Genomic DNA, 19,335 nt, shown 5'->3' with positions numbered 1-19,335 from the left:
AATAAAGGTAGGAAACTGCAGGATATTGCAGATGCTAAAAGCTTTTATGTGGGTTCAAGCAGAAACAGGCATGTTCATAGTAGTTCATGTTCATATGTCAAGATCTACTTAAATCAAAATCTGTTAAGAGGTCCTTGAGATAGAAATTATTTGAGACTGGGATAAGATTCTACAGAAATATTTCTGTATGACTTTTCTATTCTTGTGGTTTTGCACAAGCACCTACTTTTTTGTAATTTTTCACAATATTGTACTAAGTAGACCACTTATCTCTCCTAATACAGCTCTTCTTTTTGTTTCTATTTGCAATTTTTTGGCTTACACAACTGTATAAATTTGTTTCTAGTCTAAATTTGATTCCATTTCTCTTTGACCAGGAAGCTGTATTCACTGGGGATGGCAGGGGGGCGGAGGGTGATGCACACACAGTATAAAGAAGTGAGCTGTGGCAAATGCAAAAGATATGACTGATGCTGGAATATAAGACACTGAGAACAGGGTCTTATTCTAATGTTATGCAGATTAAACTGTACTGGCTCTCTCACTGTTTGTAGGGATCTCCCTTCTGTTTGTTGTTAGCTCTGTGGTGGTTCCAATTTTACAGGCAAAGACTTGGTGGGGAAAAAGCTTCATTTATGTCCTGTGTTGTATCGAACATTCAGTTTTTGTCAACACAGGACTAGTAACTCTACAGGAAATAATGAGGTAAGATGATGGGAAGGTACATAGTTTGACTGCTGGTCTTAAAGTTTCCTGTAGTAATTACAGCAAGCTGACAATTTCTTGTAGGATTAGAGATGCAATCATAAGATATTAGAGCTACTGACATAGCACATTTGCCAGTGCCTTACTTAAAGACAAGAATGGCCTCTTTGTGATAGAACTGATTGCTATTTTATTGTTAGTTACATGTTTCTTCTTCTGGCTTGTCACGTAGTTAATTTTTGCATATAAAGTGCAAAATTTATCCATGTCGAATTTCACAAGTTTTTGGAATTGCTTCAAAAATGATGGAATTAAGACATTTTTATTGCACTTATTTAAAATTAAAGAGTACCACCTAATTTTGTTCCTTCCCCAGTAATTTTTTTAGTTCAAAGTAAGAAAGCAAAAATTTGTGCTAATCTCATGACCTAACTTGATTTTGATTGATTTACAATCAAGATCAGTAACTGTCTGTAACTGTCTGTTTTCTAGAAAACTTCCAACAAACTGTTAAATCTCATAGCTGCATACTGCTGTGGTGTAGAACTGAACAGCAATATATAGATTATAAATATTCCATCTCAGAAGTAATATCACAGCTATATACCATTTCCATTTTGCTTATGCAGCTTTTTTGGGAGGAGCTAGCCTGTACAGAAGCAAGTCATTCTAAAAAAGAAATCTTACTTATAAATCCATATGAAACTTTGAAAAACTTATGAAACAGTGAAAATGGCTGGACTTCTTAGGAAAAATTATAATTCTGGAGTTCTGTGAACTTAAAAGTTTATGAATCTTTAAAAGTATATTACGTTTCAGAAAAACAATTTGCTTCTTTATTCAATGGTTGCAAAAAAGCACAACAATTGTCTGCGGTAGATTGAATGCAGCTAGTGGTTTATATATTCATTGAATATCAGCACTTTACTGCTTTGTTTCCTGCTGCCTCTAAACCAGAGAAAAGACAAACCTGTTGAAACATTTATTGTAAGGAGATAATGAAACTCTCAGTAGATTACGTATGCGTTTGTGGATGCGTATCGCATAGTCACACACTGAGAAGCACTGCAAAAAGTGTTTGTGACTTATTCTAGATACTCTTTTCAGACAAGTTTAAGGATACAATTAAGAAGTAAAAGGAACTGTTACTTTCTGTGTCATGTTTAGTCTTATTGCCAAGTTAGATTCTTATAATGAAATCCTGGCATCCAGTAAAAAATATGGAGTCTTGAGTATCAGTCTAATAGAGTTAGAATATTCACCTACAAAAGTGCCTTAGAAGAGGAGGTAAAAGACAGACAAAACTTGTAAGTATAAGTCAAACACGGAAATATTAGCCCAGCATAAACTGCTTTTGATAATCATGAGACGTTTTCTTGGATGAGATTCTCAGTTGCTTTAAACAGGGACTACAGCTTAACCTCAGTGGAAAAGCAATACTTTACGCTAGCTCTATATTTTTAAGCAATTTAATATAAGGGTTTGATAACAGTGAGGAATGGGGATAATTGTAGGATATCTTTGCATTGCAAATTGTTTGCAACTTCAGTGTCTTCCTGTTTGATTTTGAATTTTTTAATTTGTTTTGGGGAGTGAGTAGTATTTATGTCCTTTGACCTCCTTATTTGGATAGTACTGATTCCTTCTCCGTACACTGATGGTTGAAGCACAGAATTTCTGAGTCTGAATGCACATTGGGAAGGATTTTTTTCAGTAGTAGATAACCTAATCTTACTTCTGTCTACAACAAGGAGATTTAAATTTTCTCTAACAGTTTAATATGCTGTGCACTTCCAGAGAGAGAAAACAGGGAGGAAAGCTGTCTCCAAACAGTAATCTTCAGTCTCAGTTTACTTATGGTTCTGTCTTACAAATGTCACACAAATTATATTCAGGTTTAATCTTAGTGAAGTGGGAATAAAAACTCATGTAATGTTACTATTGATCTTACATATTGCATAAATTTTAAAGTTACATGTATAAACTTCTGCAAGCAGTCTTTCTCATAAATGCTCCTAGAACTTCAGCCACTAACTCAAATATATTTCAGCTCCTTATTAGATGTGCTCTTACATGGCATGGTTGCCTTTTCTTTCCTAGATTCCTTTACACTATTTCTTTACTCTTGGTTATCATATTTTACAACATTCATCCACTGATTCACTTTGGTTTCTTCAACTTCCATGCTGTATTACTCAAGTATATACAGAGTGCAATCACTGTTTTATTTTGCAGTCCCATTTTAACATCCAGTGATCTTGCCTCATTGCTTGCTCTTAGTAACTACTACCTGGCAATTTGTCAGCATGAAGCAATCCTTGGTTACTTCATGTTTGCTGTTCTTCTTCCTGGTGCCTGTTTGTCAGCTCCTGCACAGGTACTTTATTTCATTTGTGTCCTCTCTAGAATATGGATTTTTCATTTCCACATATCCTATTTGATGAGCTTCTAATGATTTCTTTTTGTGGTTTTCATTTGTACTTCTTTGGTGGATATTATTCATAGTATTTATTTAGCAGAAAAATAACATTAAAATTATCTAACAAAATTAAGCACAAAATCCAGATTTAACCACAGATCTATCATTTTCCTTTTGGTTTAATTTTGTTCTCATTCTTTAGTTTTTTGTGTCTAACCCAAGCCTGAAAGCTCTCAAAGCAGAGAGAAATGTATTATTTTGCTTGTCTGTAAAACATCTCAAGCATCTATGTCAAGATCTGGATTTACTGGTATGATGAATGTACCCCTGATTACTTTATACTATCTTTTCAGTTATATGTTTCTACACTCTTTTAATATTTGATTTATTAGTTTAGCTATCTTGAGAAAACCTTTTGAAATAGAGAGTTAAAGAAAAAAAAGTTTAAAAATGTATCTTAAAGTATTAAAAGTTAGTGCACTGACAAGCAAGAACTCAACAGCAATAGTATTCATTTACTTCACCAAAGACCTCTATATACACTATATTTTTTTTCTTGAAGCTGTTATTGTAGTCAGGTACTCAACAAGGAGGAAGCTTACAAGGTGAGTTAGTCAACCCCTCTGACTTAAGAGTTTTAGGAGCACTGGTGCATTTGAGTGCTTGTTTCCTAATTTTAATGATCTTTTTTTTTTTTTTCCCAAATCTACTGAAAGGCTTGAGTGTCTATGTAAAAGTTTAAAAGAACAAGAAAAAGCAAAATAATTGTGAATCATAGCTCCAGTTGTACTTTTGTTGATTTTTTTTTTTTTTTTTTTGTAAATTGCTGTCATCTAGTGTTGATTTTTTAACATACCCCTGCTGTTTTGAGTTTAGGTAGAGATGAGATTTAATTCACATCAATTGATTGCTGATTCTAAATGGTGATTATAAATTCTTATGTACATGTTTTATAAATGCAGTTCTTGTTGATCTTCTGTCTAGTTTAAGTATTACTGGAAAGAAAACCTTGAGTGACTACATAAAAAATTGAATGAACAAGAAAATAGAAAATAATTTTCAATCAGTAAACTGGTGGTGAAGGATAAACATAATATCTACATCAAATTTGCTTTATCCAGACAATTTATTTTTTCAGCTCATTGTGTGGTTAGGATACCCCATTGTTGTCAAAATAAAAACAAACAAACAAAATACTACTACTACTAATAACAATAATAACAATAATAACAATAACAATGACACAAAAGTTCCACATGTATTTCTAAGGATAAAGTGATACTATAAGCAGAAATTTGACCTGGACAATTTAGATTTCAGCATAAAATATTTTGACTCTGTATAGGTGTTAACAGAGTTTGATTAATTTCTTGGGGTCAACTAGAGAAATCCAACTCCATCCCCACTGGGCACCTAATGTTGTTGTCCAGTAACAACTCAGAAAGGGGTTAGGGATTAACTGATTTCCTGGTTCATTCAGGAGTGTCACACTGGATCCTACAGAGCTTTAAACCTCAGGATATCACTAGTAGAGGAGAAGTGGGCGTCTCTGCAGAGCTCAAATCTGCTTAATGGCTAAGGAGTTCCTCAGGCTATAAAAGGATGTCTCCCCCATGCTTGTACATGTGAATCAAGTCCTGTTTTATTCCAGAACTGGAAAATGGACAGATACTGCACAACTAGACCAGCTTTTTTGTTTCTCAATATTCTTTTCTTACTTCCATAGGAAGCCTGTTGTGAAACGGAGGCTATTTTTTCAACCAGTTTTTGCTTGTTTTGTTTTGGTTTTTAACTACATCAGTTTCACTGTATCAGTCACCAGTTCTCTGTTATGTTTTTATCTTATTTGATTTTTTCCTTCTGGGACAAAACCAACCAAACAAAAAAGAAATAGCAGTAAACAGAATCGCAGTTTATGGTAGGAATCAATCTAGACAGATAAACTCTGTTGTTATGTCTGAGCCATTTCATGCTGGTTTTGTTTTACAAATAGGTAGATGACAAAAAAAAAATCTGATGTGTACTATATATATGCCCAGAGGGCAAAAGATAAACCCTGTAGTCATTTAATTTCAAGAGCAGTTAATAACAGACTTTCCCATTACTCTTGAGAAAATTTTTGCACTGTCAGGACAGTCTGAATGGATGCAAATTTTCTCATCACCAGGGTCTGCCGTTTTGTGATACACGTGTGCTGCATAGTTAGAGTGTATCATCACAGCACCAGTGGAATATCACCTTTAATGTTTCTGTCTCAAATAATAACCACCACATTTTGTTTCTCTAGAATTACATTGCATGGATTACACTGTACCTTGTACAGTGTGGAGCAAGGACAATCTGTGTTGCAGACAAGACGTAAAGCAAAGAAGCCACCATTTGTGACTGGCTCTGCTGAAAAAATACATAAAATTATTAGAATTTTGTGTATGTCTTAAAATAACATTGAAATGCATTTTTATTATTTTCTTCATTGGGAATTTTATATTGGAAATTGTGAGTGAATTTTACTAAGGTAAGGAAGATTTACTATGTTATTTGGGTAAATTCCGTGAGATTTATCCATAGCTAATTGTGCAATAACCACGTCAGCTGTCCATGGCTGTTTTTTCCTCACATGTGTGATGTTGATTTCCAAGGACCTGTACAATTACAGGTACCATTTGAGGGAGTTATCATGGTAAAAAATAGAGGAAAATAAAAATTTGGTTTTGTTGGGAAAAGCCAATTGCAAAATAAACCAATTCTTATTCTTGGCATTTTAATATAGCTCTTATTAAGCAATGTGAACCCGCCAAATATTATAACTTAGTATTGTATAATACTGCAATATAGGTCAATGTACTGTCACATGTACACACTATCCAGTGCTCCTGTCTTAAGCATCCTTACGGATATGTCTTTCCTTTCTCTCTTGCCTGCAGCTGTTTATCAGGGTCTTTTTTGTTTCTTTACTTGCCAAGGAGTTTATTTGGTTTATGTTGCATCAATCCCTTCTGTAGCTGTTGCAGGTTATTAGAAGATTACATATTGGATTCCAGGAGAAGATTCAATAGTGTATTTAGCCATATTTAGGGAGACTCTAATATTTACACAAATCCATGCTAAACTTGCAGAGGAGTGTGTGAATTCCAGGCTTAGTGCCCAGAACATGACTGTATTTTCCTTGTACCTTTAAATTCACTCTTTCATTTTGAGAAATTCTCTCTGCCTTGGTTTGCCTATGTAAAGTAAGGTGATAAAGTTAGTTCTGTGAGTTCTTTTTCTCGTAAACTGTCTTTCCTCCTATGACTTTTGGATCGTTTTACTACAGATGTGGTTTATCTGCCTTTCTTCTGAAATTTCCAAGAGTAGTCATATGCTGTACCCTGGAGGAGATGTTTGGGATCTGGCAGTGTCGAGGTTTGATTGCAGGGTGACAATAAAACCGTGGCAGATGTATTGTTAACCCTCTGTCCCCACTTCCCCCTTCAGCCCCTCCTTCTCCCCACTTCCCACTAAGGACAGGTGATCGGGAGGGAAAGAAGGACAGAGAGAAGAGAGTTGGAAAAATCAAAAATGTTTTACTAATGCTACCAATAAAAATAGAGAAAATAATACAAGATATACAAAACCGATCTTGAAAGTCCCGGCAACGGCTCCGGCAGGTGTAGGGCCGGCACCCGAAGTCCTGGACTGGACTCTGCAGCCAACCGGAGCTGGATTCAGTCTGTCACTGGGCCTCAGTTCACAGGGACAACTCGCAAGGTCCTCTCCCAATGTCAGCCATAACGAAAAGGGCCAAGATCCTCATGATCCGCCAATTTTATATGAAGTATGACGTGAATGGGATGGAATATTTAGTTGGTCAGTTTTTTAGTCACCTGTTTCAGTTCACTGCTCTCGCGAGATGTGCATCCATCCTTATCAATGACCTCGCATTCCATTGCTGTGTCTACCAAAACATGTATCTATCTCTCAGGAAAACTGCAGTTATTTAGAAGGCTTTAGCTGACAGGGAAATTCACTAAAAGAGAAACTTGTTTTTTAACAAAACCAGGACAGACAGTTACCAGAGTTCAACTGTACCTTTCAACTTCTAGGCTAATACTTTAAATCCTGATTATTTGAGTGAATTAATGTCTGTTTTTTGAGGGTGTAATTTGTCTTTAGTCTTAGCAAATAAATGAGTAGCTTTTTGGTCTTGGACAGAAAAAGTATTGTAAATTTTTTCGAAGATGTTTGAAAGCTCTCTTTCTGAATCATGGTTATCTGCATATTTGCTGGTTTCAGAAGAAGGGAAACACTGAACTCAATTCTTGCTTATGAATTTTTATAAATTTTATATTACACAGCTCTTAGCTTCTGTATGCGCAGTGGAGGTTAAAGTGCTCCTTCATTCCATGATGGTTTTGCTTTCGTTATTTACTGTTTACCAGCCGGCACATAAGCGAGTTACTAGTTTGACTGAATGAAGAGTTGCTGCCTTCAGTAATGATTTTTTTTTTTTGGCAGTTAACATATGGCTTATACTGCTCTAAAATAGACTTACTTTGAAATCAGTAATATTAGGATTAAATCATTGAAAGCAGGAAGTAGAAATAAAAGTCTCAAAGGGGTAAGAAGGATTGATTCAGTGGCACAACTGGAGGCATCTAGTTTCATTCCAGATATACTTGGGTGCCCCCTCCAGTTCTCCCTCCAGCGTGTCACTGGTCTCTCGTAAGGAGCCTATGTAATGGCACAAGCCTTCTGTTCATGTATCAAAGTTAGCTAGTAACATTTCAGCTATTGATTACTTTATGTAATGTATTACTTTATGTGAGGATGTAAAAGATAAAGATCAGTTTTTAAATGAGTGCGTAGTTCCTGTGGTGTCTGTTCTAGTTATGTATAGAATATAACTACAGTTGTTCAGCCAGGTACTGAGTGAAATGCAGTTTTCAGGAAGGGCTGTTAAGTGTTGTATGGCAGATTTTTGCTACCTAGTAAAAGCACCATCAGTTGCATGTCCTCTAAAAAATGGAACAGAAAAAGGAGTCTGGAAGACTAGAAGAGATCTAATGTAGAAACTACAAACAGAAATATGGGAGGTAGAGGAAATCTTGGAATAAAGTGCACGATTTAATAAATGCTTGTAACTTTGGAAACCAAGCTACTTTTCTTATTTTCTTGCAGCAAATGCTATTTCAGGTTTGCTTCAGAGGATCTTGGATCTTACGGAAAATATTCGTAAAGGGAGATGTTGCAGTCTAATACAAGAGGGCGGTTGCTTTTCAGTACCTTATTTATGTTAAAAAAAGGAAAAGTGTACCCAATTTATGATTGTAGGTATATATTATCATCTATACGGAAATGCATATTTAAATCTAGACTGTGTGAAAGGTCAGAGTTAAAAGATATTCTGCAGAAGATTTGGATTCAGAAGCTGTTATGTAGCAGCTAAAGTTAAATAATTCAGTCTCCTCCTGCACTGGAGGGCAAAGCATAATATTAAAGGATTACAGTTCACTTACAGTGATACTGCCAAGTAGAGCCTAGAGGGAAAGAAATGGAATTTCATTCCAGAGTGTTTCAAGTTGTATTTTTTTCGTATTCAGGTGATGAGTTAGCAAACTAGCCATCTGAGTATGAGTATGAGTATTAGTATTCTATTGGCAAGAAAAAAGAAACAACGGTCAAAAAAATGGATGCTTCAGTTCTGGGAAGGACAAAACTGATAGTGGAGAGTGCTTTTGTTTTTCTATGCCTTCACTGGGGCAAGCTTTTCTCAACACTTTCACTCTGACTGTTGCACAGGTGGTTGACCAGATTGACACGCTGACGTCTGACCTGCAGCTCGAGGATGAGATGACAGACAGTTCCAAAACGGACACGCTCAACAGCAGCTCCAGCAGCACAACAGCTTCCAGCTTAGAGAAGATCAAGGTGCGGGGCAGTGCACCGCTCATCAAGCCACCCGTGCATCCCTCTGCCATCCTCACTGTGCTGCGGAAGCCGAATCCACCCCCACCTCCACCACGGCTGACACCCGTCAAGTGTGACGAGCCTCCGAGGCTGCCTCCTGCGGCCAACCCTGTCAAGACTAATGGTACCCTGCTGCGAAACGTGGGCTTGCCAGTGGGGCCTAACCGCATCCCAAACGGAGACATGTGCTGTATACCGAACAGTAATTTGGACAAAGTTGCGGTGCAGCCTCTGATGCACAGACCTGAGAAAGAGCGATGTCCTCAGCCAGGAGCACGAGAACGGGTACGATTTAGTGAAAAAGTGCAGTACCATGGCTATTGCCCTGACTGTGATGTTCGGTATAACATTAAAAACAGGGAGGTGCACTTGCACAGTGAGCCTGTCCATGTTGCAGGAAAGCTGCCGCACCAGTGCCCTCCTCTGCCGCCTCCACCGCCTCCGCTGCCTCCACTTCCTCTGGAAAATGGAGGGTTCGGGATAAGTTCCAGTAATAGCTTTCCTCCTCCGAGACCTGCGACTGTGCCTCCACAAACTGCACCAAAACCCCAGAAGACCATCTTGAGGAAATCAACCACTACAACAGTGTGATGTATGCCACTTGAAACAACTCATTGTTTTTTTCCTATATATAAACATAAATAGGTAATGAGCACTTTCTACTTGAGCAATAAAAAGACCCAATATATTACTCCCTGTGTGCGGTGAAGTGGCATAAAAATCACATGGTAAGTACAAAAAGGAATGCTTGTTGATCTTACTTGTACTCAGGAAAAAATATTATTATGGCAAAGGATGCTGAAAAGTTTTTCATGCTTTAGCTCATAGGTTGTAAATATCTATTGGAGTTTCATACCTGTAGCATGGTTTAAAAGACAGTGAAAAGTAGATTAGTTTTGAAAATGCTGAGTGGTGATTTGTGATATATTTTGGTCTGTCTGACATAAGGGAATAACCATTGCTTCTGAGTTTCGGAAACTTCTTGTTTCTAGCAGGTACCTTTTAAAATGTCAATTTGATGGAGCAAAGTGGAGTACCAGATAACAGCTTTTGGTTGAATTTGAGAAAATGCATTGCTTTCTGTCTGACTGCTTGAGTGAAGGCATTGTGCGTGGAGTGGTGCAATAGGAGGTAACCATCAGACTTTCAGGCAGCCTGATCTTTGTTGGGGAAGTAAAGAAATAATTGAAAGGTACGTTGACATGGCTTTGGAAGACTGATCTCACATTGTGTTTCTCACTTGCTCAATATGCGACAGCCAAGGTGAAGCAGGGAGTTTTCAGGTGAGCAGAGATAGTCTCATTCAGTTTCCCCCTATTTCCACTGCTGCATCTGCAAAATGGTAGTAATATTTTATCTTGCATGTGATGGCGGTAGATAAAAACAACAAAGCCCAGTCCTACAGTTTTCACAAAGCTTTTGTCTGGTGCAAATCTCTTTTTGAAGGCAAAGAAAATTTTGCCTCAGGCCTTCAGGGACAGCCACTTAATTCATATAAAGAGCTTTGAAGTTGAAAAACTCTGTGCAATTACAAAGCATTAACATGCAAAACAAGATATTTTACATGTTATCACATTTTGATGATGAACCCAATTAATACTCTTACTAGTTGAAATAAAGTCCTCAGTGCTTTTAATTATTTCATGAAAAAACATTATTTTATTCTCACAAAGAGAATCGTTGGGACCTACAGTTGAAACACATTTGATCAGTGAAGAAAACCTGATAATAAATCTGTTATTTACAAAAGTCATGCCAAATTAGTCTCAAATGGCCCAACAGCAGATGCTATATAAAAGCAATATGTTTTTTCAGCTGAAAAGTAAAACATAGTCTATATCAAAACAGACAAAACTAGACCAAATAGATTTTTAATTTAGATTTCCATTTACATGCAGGAATCAGTAATAAACTGAACACCAATCTTCCCTGTTTACACATTATAGTACGTTTATAGTATTTAAACCAAAATAATATGAATAACCATGACAAATTCTAACAGATAACTACCCTTTGAAAACTTTTGCAGTAAACCAAGATAGTATTTTGTGCAGACACATTTGGAGTCTAAAGCTTCATGTTGTATTCCTTGCATAGAAGTGACAAAGCAAGAAAATTGTCTTAAATGCTTAATCATGCTTTCCCCAAATGCTCCTCACATGCTTTTCATGATGCTCTTTACATTTTGTATTGTTTGACAATACTTAATCTCATCCGAGCTGTTGCTGAGTGAAGTCCTAGCACTTGCAGCAGGAGGGCAGTAACTTGTTCTGCATGTGTGTGAGATCTTTGGTGCCCAAATGAAGTTTCTGTCTACTGGATTCTGCTCACACCCTGGGACTCCACAACACCTGCCTTGCTCACATATTGAAAATTACATTTAAATTCACTGGAACAATATGTGGACGTATACACGTTGTGCATCCACAGGTTTTTCTTTTAAAAAGAAAACTGTTACTGTATTGTTGACTTTATCACTACTGTGGAGAGCATATACCAGCTGTTATAAACTATTTTAATTTTTTTTTTTCTTCTTAGAAGAGCTACTGTGTACAGGAAATTATAGGATAGTGCAAATGAAACATTGCATATTGTATATAAAATATTTCTGTTTCATCTTAAATTAGAGAATATAGTGAATAATCTGGGGGGAGTGGGAAGGCTATGCTTCACATCTTACCTCATTTGGCTCAATTTTTCCAGTGTAACCTCATCTCTGATAGCAGAGCACAGTATTGCTCCTCTGGATTCTATCTCTGGGCCTGTTAGAGTCTCATGAATATGTTAGTACCTGCAAATTAGACGGTGTACTCTATGGATGTGCATTGATACACGTGTAAATTTCAGCTTTGTTGCAGTATTAAGTTTGCAGTTCTCAGCTCTGAAAAGTTTAAGTGGCATCTGATTTTCAGCAATTCAGTTTCAGTATTCCATCTCACGTTTTTTTCTCTCTTCGGAGGCACTTTCTTGTCTCTTTCCCCATGCCTCCTGAGTACCCTTCACAGACCACTGCCATTCTTTGTGCATTTTCATGGGGGAATAGTGCTATGTTCTAAAAAAAAGATACAGCTTTTCAAATGCAGTGCTGCTTTTATACAGAAGTGCAGTTCCCAAATGTGAAGGAAATACATTGTTCTTCTGCAGTTTGCTAACCTAGGCTTTCTTCATTGTACCAACGTGTTCCAAGGTCTCTCTTACATCATGCTATGAATGATTCTTCTGTTTTAATGAGAATGTCTCTGGCCTGTGTCCTATTTTAAGTTATTTTTACCAGTATAACAATTTCATCATATTTACATGACAGAATAAAATTCAGGTTGAAACAGGTAAACAATTAAGATTTGCAGCACTGTCTGCAAACTTCTGATAAAAATCAAATAAGAAAGAATACAATACTATATTCAGCAAGCAGTGGTTTTTACATTTAAATTTGGGATGTAATCTCTGTTATGCATTTTTTAGCACCTATAACATAGCATGTTTCACACCTTACTGAGGAAAACACAATAAACTAACAAGAACTGGACAGGAATTGTGTGCCTTTGAAACTTAAATGTAATGTCTTTGAGACGATACTTAGTGTTTGCAAAGATGTTAATACCTAAAGAACTGAAAGGCCAGTAACAGTGCTCAGAGCTTCAATTCAACATTTGGCAGCATTTCGGACTGCTGCTCAGTTTTGGTTCCCCAAAGGTATTTTAAGTTAGAATTGTCCAGATCTAGACTGCTCAAATGCAAATAGAAGGAGAAAGTGGTTTCTATCTATTTAATGAAGGGCATGAGCTTAGTAAAATGGAAATAAGCAGTGAAAGTTGCTTAGTTGTAATAACAGCATTGCTTAATAAAAGCTAGTATATGGATGCCTTTTAAGAAAGGAACACTAAGGAGAGTAAAATTCAATTACAATCCTTTTTAAGGACATAAGAAAATAATCTTCAAAAATATTGTGAAATCTTTTTTCACCTAATACAAGTCACCATTCTTCCTTCTCTTGTTTTCTGGAGTTGTTTCACCTTTCATCATACTGTTCATCATACCGTCCGTTGTTCACAGAAATTAGAAGAGATTCCTAATTTTCATCCTCCTTTTTTATTATCAAATCAATATTTTATATAAAATGTTACATGAAGGAGGTGAAGGAGACTAAAGCTCTTGTTAACTTCCTTCAGATAATTTCATTATTGGTTTTGAAGCAAACAGAGTGTAGCGTGCATTCTTTACTTGCAGAGAGAGTTGTGCCCCTGATCTTAAATTACTTGACATCTAGCTGCCTTATGTTGTTGAAAGAGCTGTCTTGTTAGTTGAGACTGGAGCTGCTGGGATAAATGGACTTTACCAGGTATCCTACTGTAGGAGAGTGGCCTGTGCTCTTGTCAACCTGTGCAAGTCTGCTACTGTTCTCTGTTTTTTCACATTTGTTTACTCATGGCAAATTCCCCATGTTGCTATATGGTTGGAGGGTTTTGTTACAAAATTGCATCGTGTGCTGTATCCATCAGCTGGGCTGCATTATTTCAGTTGTGTAAACAGGTGTGACCATGGTTGTATTTAGGTTGCCCACTCTTTTGTGATGCTGAATCTTTGGAAATTATAAGGCAGAGTTTTCTGTTGTTGAGATAATCAGTCTTCTGTAAGGTTATAAAAATAAGATGTGAATCTCTCATGCAGGTATGACGAAGAGGAACTTGAATCTTTTTTTCCAGGACTGTTTTTGTTATTGCAGGACTATGTACTTTTGTGGTGTGAAAACGGTTTTTATAGATAGATGAGAAAAGAAGTAGAACATAAATTGCGTCAGATAGCCAGTCTACAGCAGTGCTTCAAACAGGGTATAAGACCAAGACCGTTCTATTGCCTTGCTTGGGGAAGATAAAGAGCAGAGCTCCAGAAACTGCTGTCTCTTCTCCTCAAAAGAAGAGTCTTTTTCTTTCATCCTGAAATACTTGATTTATATACTAAGATTCTTTAAGGAACTGAGCACAGTAACCTTCACTGTTGTTGTAAATTGTGTTCATAGTAAGAAATTATATTTTTATAAAACTTTTCTGATCCCAGATCTATCCCTTTATGTTGTTTGTCTGATCTTTTGACTGACTTATTTTGCAATCTTTCAAGCAATAATAGAAAAAAATGCATTAGAAGGGAAAAGTAATAGGTAAATTATTAAAAAAAAGGAACTTTGAACAAATGTTTTTAAGTATATTCTTCAGCAGTGCTTGCATGATGATGACTACATCAATCCCACAGTTTGTTTTTCTTTAAGTAGGGTTATTATCATTACTTTAAACTTAATCTGGAATCACTTTAAGTGTAAGAGAGCAGGAAAAAAGACAGTCAGTGGCAGAATTTTTCATAGAAGTGTTTATTTCCTTTCCAATTCAATGTTGACTTTGCAAACTAAAGGTTATTAATGCATGTCAGTCTGCTTCCTGGATAAATAAGGACATGATGATAGTATCTTTTGTGTAAATCTCTAATGCCTACAGAATATTTTGTTTTTCATTTTTTGCAAATACAGCAATGACTATATGTTACAAATTACATTATCTTCTGTCACCAGGGAATAACAATGTGCTGTAATTTTAATGGATTACTGTTTCCCTCAATTTCACAATTTCGACATGATTACATAGTTCAACTTTATAAAGTTAATTTTGGACTTCAGACCCATGTGAGACAAAATATTGTGTTTAGCAGTTGTTAATCTTAACGACTACAGCGAGCTACAGCCAACATCAGTGGAAGCTGACTTTTGAAACAAAGCCAGTATACTTTCCTCACACCCAATGCAAAAGAACTGGTTGCAGAATCTTTCTGATACTACATACCAGCTATTTGTATGTCTGTATGTTCCAGTTTCTTCCTTGTTTATAAAAATCATTCCACAGTGACATCTACTTCAGTAAATGTTAGATTTACAAATATTTGATATTAGGAAATACTGGTTCATTGAAGATAATACAAAGCAAAAAAACAACAACCAACCAACTACCACCACCACCAAAACCCCACAGTGATTGTCACAGTGTATTTACTCTTACAAGAAAACTATACCAGGTATTTCTCTACAGTGTATAACAAGATATATATGAAGAAAGGCAATTATGCAACTCTGTAGTAATTGTTACAGATGAAAATGCACTTCTTTTAGGTTGGTAAGCAATACATCTCTCTGTACTGATTAAATGTATGAAGGAAATGGACTGGAGATAACTTCTAAATTTACCCATATCTGTGTGGACCAGCTTCCTTATACTGTGTTGTTAAGCCAGTCCAGTTGAATCAGTACCAAAAATGAGCAGATAAAGTGATTTTTGTTTTGCTTGCTTTACTTCTTTTGTTTTGGGTTATAAGACAGTATGGGCCTGTCTGTATCTGGAAGAAACAGAGGCTTATTTCTTTTTATTTATTTAAAACATGTGACATGCATATGCTTGTGAAATCAGTCTCTCACAGTGGGAGCAGTGGGTATAGTGTAGGCAGAATCAGAAATAATAAAGCCAGACCATTCTGCCCATGCTGGAAACAGCAACGTTCACCTGTATTTGAAAGCTGCCTCCATTTACTCCAGAAGTTTTGAAGTACAAAGGTTTTGAAGAATGTTCATAAACAAATCTTCTGATAACTTAACTTGTACAACATTACCTAGACAGAAAAGTATTTGAAATGCTTCTCTCTTTTTAGCTCACTGACTAAATAAAGGAATAAAAGTTATTTTTGCTGTTTATGATATAACTGAAAAATAAGGGCGTTATCCACATTAAAAGTAAGTTCCTGTGCTAGAACTGAAAACAGAGAAATAATACAGAAAGCTAAGTGGCATTCAGTAGGAGTTTTATAATTAGCAGTACAGGGGGCTTGAATCATTAGCTGTCAAGTGAATATAGAACCTATTAATGGATGCATAGAGAACATGAGATGTAATAATATATAATAAACAAAATAAAGTGTCGTTAAGTGCTTTAAATCCTGTCCTGTGGAACTGGAAAACAATAAATTTAAAAGGAGATTTTCATGAGTTAGTAAGACTAATCTCTGTGACTTGTCCTTTAGATACAGCGTGAAAGAAGGTATGATGCGTAGCCACACTGCCCAGGAGGAGCACTGGGAGGCAGTGAAAAACTTCTTCTTGGAGGACTGTATTTCTAGCACTGCAGAATTTCTAGACCTGATACTAAATCAGATGTAAGGGACATTTTTTCTCCATATCCCTTGCATAGCCAGACACATCTGCAGATCTGTGTAGTAAGATGGCAGTGCCTCAGTGCACTATAGATAACACAAACCACACAATTTCCTCAGTCTAGAGTTTAATTCTACCAGAATTATGTAGTATTTGAGTAGTTTGAAAGTTTGGCTTTTTCTACCCTTCATTATCTTCTCCTTCCCTACCTCCACCCTTTCTCCACAAATGCATAGTAGCATAAAAATGGGATGTTTTGTGAATTAAGTGTTTAGCTTCATTAAATGTGGATCAATATTACTAAAATTTATTAGATGTGACAATAAAAATGCTTATAAAGGATATTCAGGTACTCTCAGTTCGCTTTTAACTGGAAACATGACAATCATCAGCAGTCAGTACTAGGAGTTGAACAAGAGAGAAAACCGAATACCTTCTCTGCCTCAGCATGCATTGACTGATACCAGACTGCCAGTTTGACTCCCCAAGCTATCACTGAGCTTATATTTAAGCAGATGATTGAAACTAAGGTCTCTGCCATTGTCACAGACTAAAGGTGTTTTATTTCACAGATTAAAGGGCTCCTTAATGTTGTCTGTCACAGATGAAAACTTTTACAGCATTGTAGTCAGTACTTTTCATCCTAAATATCCAGAATAAAGAATCTGACACCATCCTTCATGCTTGAATATTGGCAGAGTGAAGAGAGTGGTCATTTTTTATCATCGAGCAACATCAAAAGCTTTCCATCAGAAACCTATGTAGTTTCTTGTCAGAACTGGCCTGGCCTTCTAGACAGATTTTAGCCTGAGGACTAAAAGGCTGAGGTTCCTGGAGCTCTCAACTTCCCACCAAAGTAGTAGTAGCTCAGGAGGTCTGATTTTATAGAACATAGTAAATCTGTCACAAGACCAAAAGAAAACACTTATTTCAGGAAACAATTTTAATGGTGTATGTGTTTCCATGATTTTTAATAACTCTTTATTGTTCTAAAGTGTAATAAAACTTCTATCAAAATGCTATAATTCCCTACCAATAAAAATGCTCCTAGTTTATGTCCAGTCAAGTCTTTCAGATACCATGTTTCATGGACAAGAAAATCTTACAAAATGACTGCTGCAAATCTAGGAATGGTCTTGTGTGTTTGTTTAGTGGAGCATAAGATTGTTTGCTGCTCTCATATCAGCCCTCATTTCCCCAATGGATGTTAACAGGACGTGGTGTAAAAATTTGGAATAATTTTTTTTTTTTAATTGGAAATCAAATCCTTATTTTTTTCCTCTCTTTCCATAGAGCTGCAATATTCAATGTACAGCTTGTGCCAAGCAGTAAAATGCACGAAAGCAAGCTTTGCAGATGTCCCTGCTCATTTCAGGGAGGTTGGACAACATGACCTTTGAAGGTGCCTTCCAACCCAAACAATTCTACTCCAAATGTCCTAATACATGATCAACATATATCTCCTAAAATATATTCACTGATAGGGCTTAAACATGCTTACAACTTTGGTTGAATGGAAACTAGGAATCAGGTATTTAAAATATCATAACTCTGCTATTTAAAAATGCGAGGAAAAAAATACTGAGTTTCTTTCATTCAGTAAGGTCTCCACTTGTCCAAGTTTTAACCTCTAAGTATGTAATATTCCTGATAGAAATGGGTAATGACAGTCTCTGCCTCTAGAGGATTTACTAGTCTAGATTCAGGAAACGTCTGATGCCATCAAGCTAATTTTATACTAGCTGACTTAGGAACAAGAAATTTTAAAGCTGGGTGAACCGTATAGAGTGCAGTCCTCCAGTAAAATATGTTTTTAGTTTAGAGGGACCTAAAGGAATAAAAGGATACCAAAGAGGTAAATTACAGACTTCTTACATTTAGCTGTGTATGCAATGATTTTAAAGTTCATTCTTCATTGGTATCGAGCCAAAATCAAGTGCTTTGGAAAATAAACAGATTAATGAATGCTGCTGAATAGGTGTCAAAAGTGGGAAGAAGTAAAAGCAAAATAAAACCATTTTACCAGCTGGCCAAAACACACATTATATTTTAGCTTCACAACAGTAATGTGTTAAAAATACAAAGGTTTGTGTTTTACTGCAAGATAGTTGGTAGAGACAGACATACATACTGGGGTCAACACTGTGGAACAGAACTAGATAGAAGACCTGAAAGTAGATGGTATGTCATCACTTCCCTGGGTTTTGCCATTGCAATAGGTGTTGCTCGTTTGGCTGTCCTTCTGTGATTGTGTATAGTTTATGTGCATTTACAAGGCAACTTTGCAGTTGTACAACCTTGGTCTGGTGCAGTTGTGCAGACCTGGTGACATTTCAGTTGAATTAATTTGTGTTTCTGAGTGCCTGTGTCAGGTTGCCATTGCTGGCTGCACAAAGTGATATCCACTGCCCTTTCTTCCCCAGCTGAAGTGGCAGGCCTTGGAATAGCATCCCAGGCACTCCAGATCCTATCTACCTGCTGTTCTCATGTCTCAGAATGGACAGAACCAAGCTTCTCGTAGAAAGAAGAAGACTTCTTACTGTTGGCCTATTTTAGAGTTTTTCCTCTCTCCTTCCACTTGCGGGCAGCAATATTGGAAGAAACAGATGGACTTAGTCTATTAATACATGGCTCTGTGGCTGGTGTCACCACCAGAATTTTGGGGTTTTTGATAATGGGATGGTCTACAAAGCACCAGGCCTGCTGGTGTTGGATGGGATTCTTCTTTCTCAAAGGGAGAAGAGGGTGTTTGCTCACAAGTTAGTGGGACTGATTGAGAGAGCTTTAAGAGGGATAATATCAGGCTCACCCATGGCAAGCTGTGGGATGGCACACCAAGGTTAGAGAGATGAGATGTTCGTGAGGGTCCTCAGAATGTTGCCCTGAGACTTGCTGGGTACACTGGTGCACACTTGAAGTTTCACAGAGGTGCGCCAGGGCCTCTTGAGGCTGTAGAATCCAACAAGGAACTACGGTGAAATACCTCCAAAGAGTTAATTTGTGTTTCACTAAAAGGTGACATGGCTGACAGCCCAGCTGAAGTGCTTCGTGGAACAAATCCATGACTGGAGTGCAGCTATTG

General features: G+C 36.8%; 1 protein-coding gene across 1 annotated transcript in view; it reads left to right on the top strand.

The window, feature by feature from the left end:
- The window catches only part of PRR16 (proline rich 16), a 161,713-nt gene that overhangs the window by 94,734 nt on the left and 47,644 nt on the right, over positions 1-19,335 (top strand). Inside the window, exon 2 of the mRNA XM_065657342.1 lies at positions 8,903-9,798. Within this exon, the coding sequence (XP_065513414.1) occupies positions 8,903-9,661 (759 nt within the window). The 3' untranslated portion in view covers positions 9,662-9,798. The remainder of the gene's footprint in view (positions 1-8,902; positions 9,799-19,335) is intronic.

Source organism: Caloenas nicobarica, chromosome Z (genome assembly GCF_036013445.1).
Source record: "Caloenas nicobarica isolate bCalNic1 chromosome Z, bCalNic1.hap1, whole genome shotgun sequence".
Taxonomy (NCBI): Eukaryota; Metazoa; Chordata; class Aves; order Columbiformes; family Columbidae; genus Caloenas; species Caloenas nicobarica.
The sequence above is the reverse complement of the archived record's forward strand: the minus strand, read 5'-3'. Positions and strand labels throughout refer to the sequence as shown.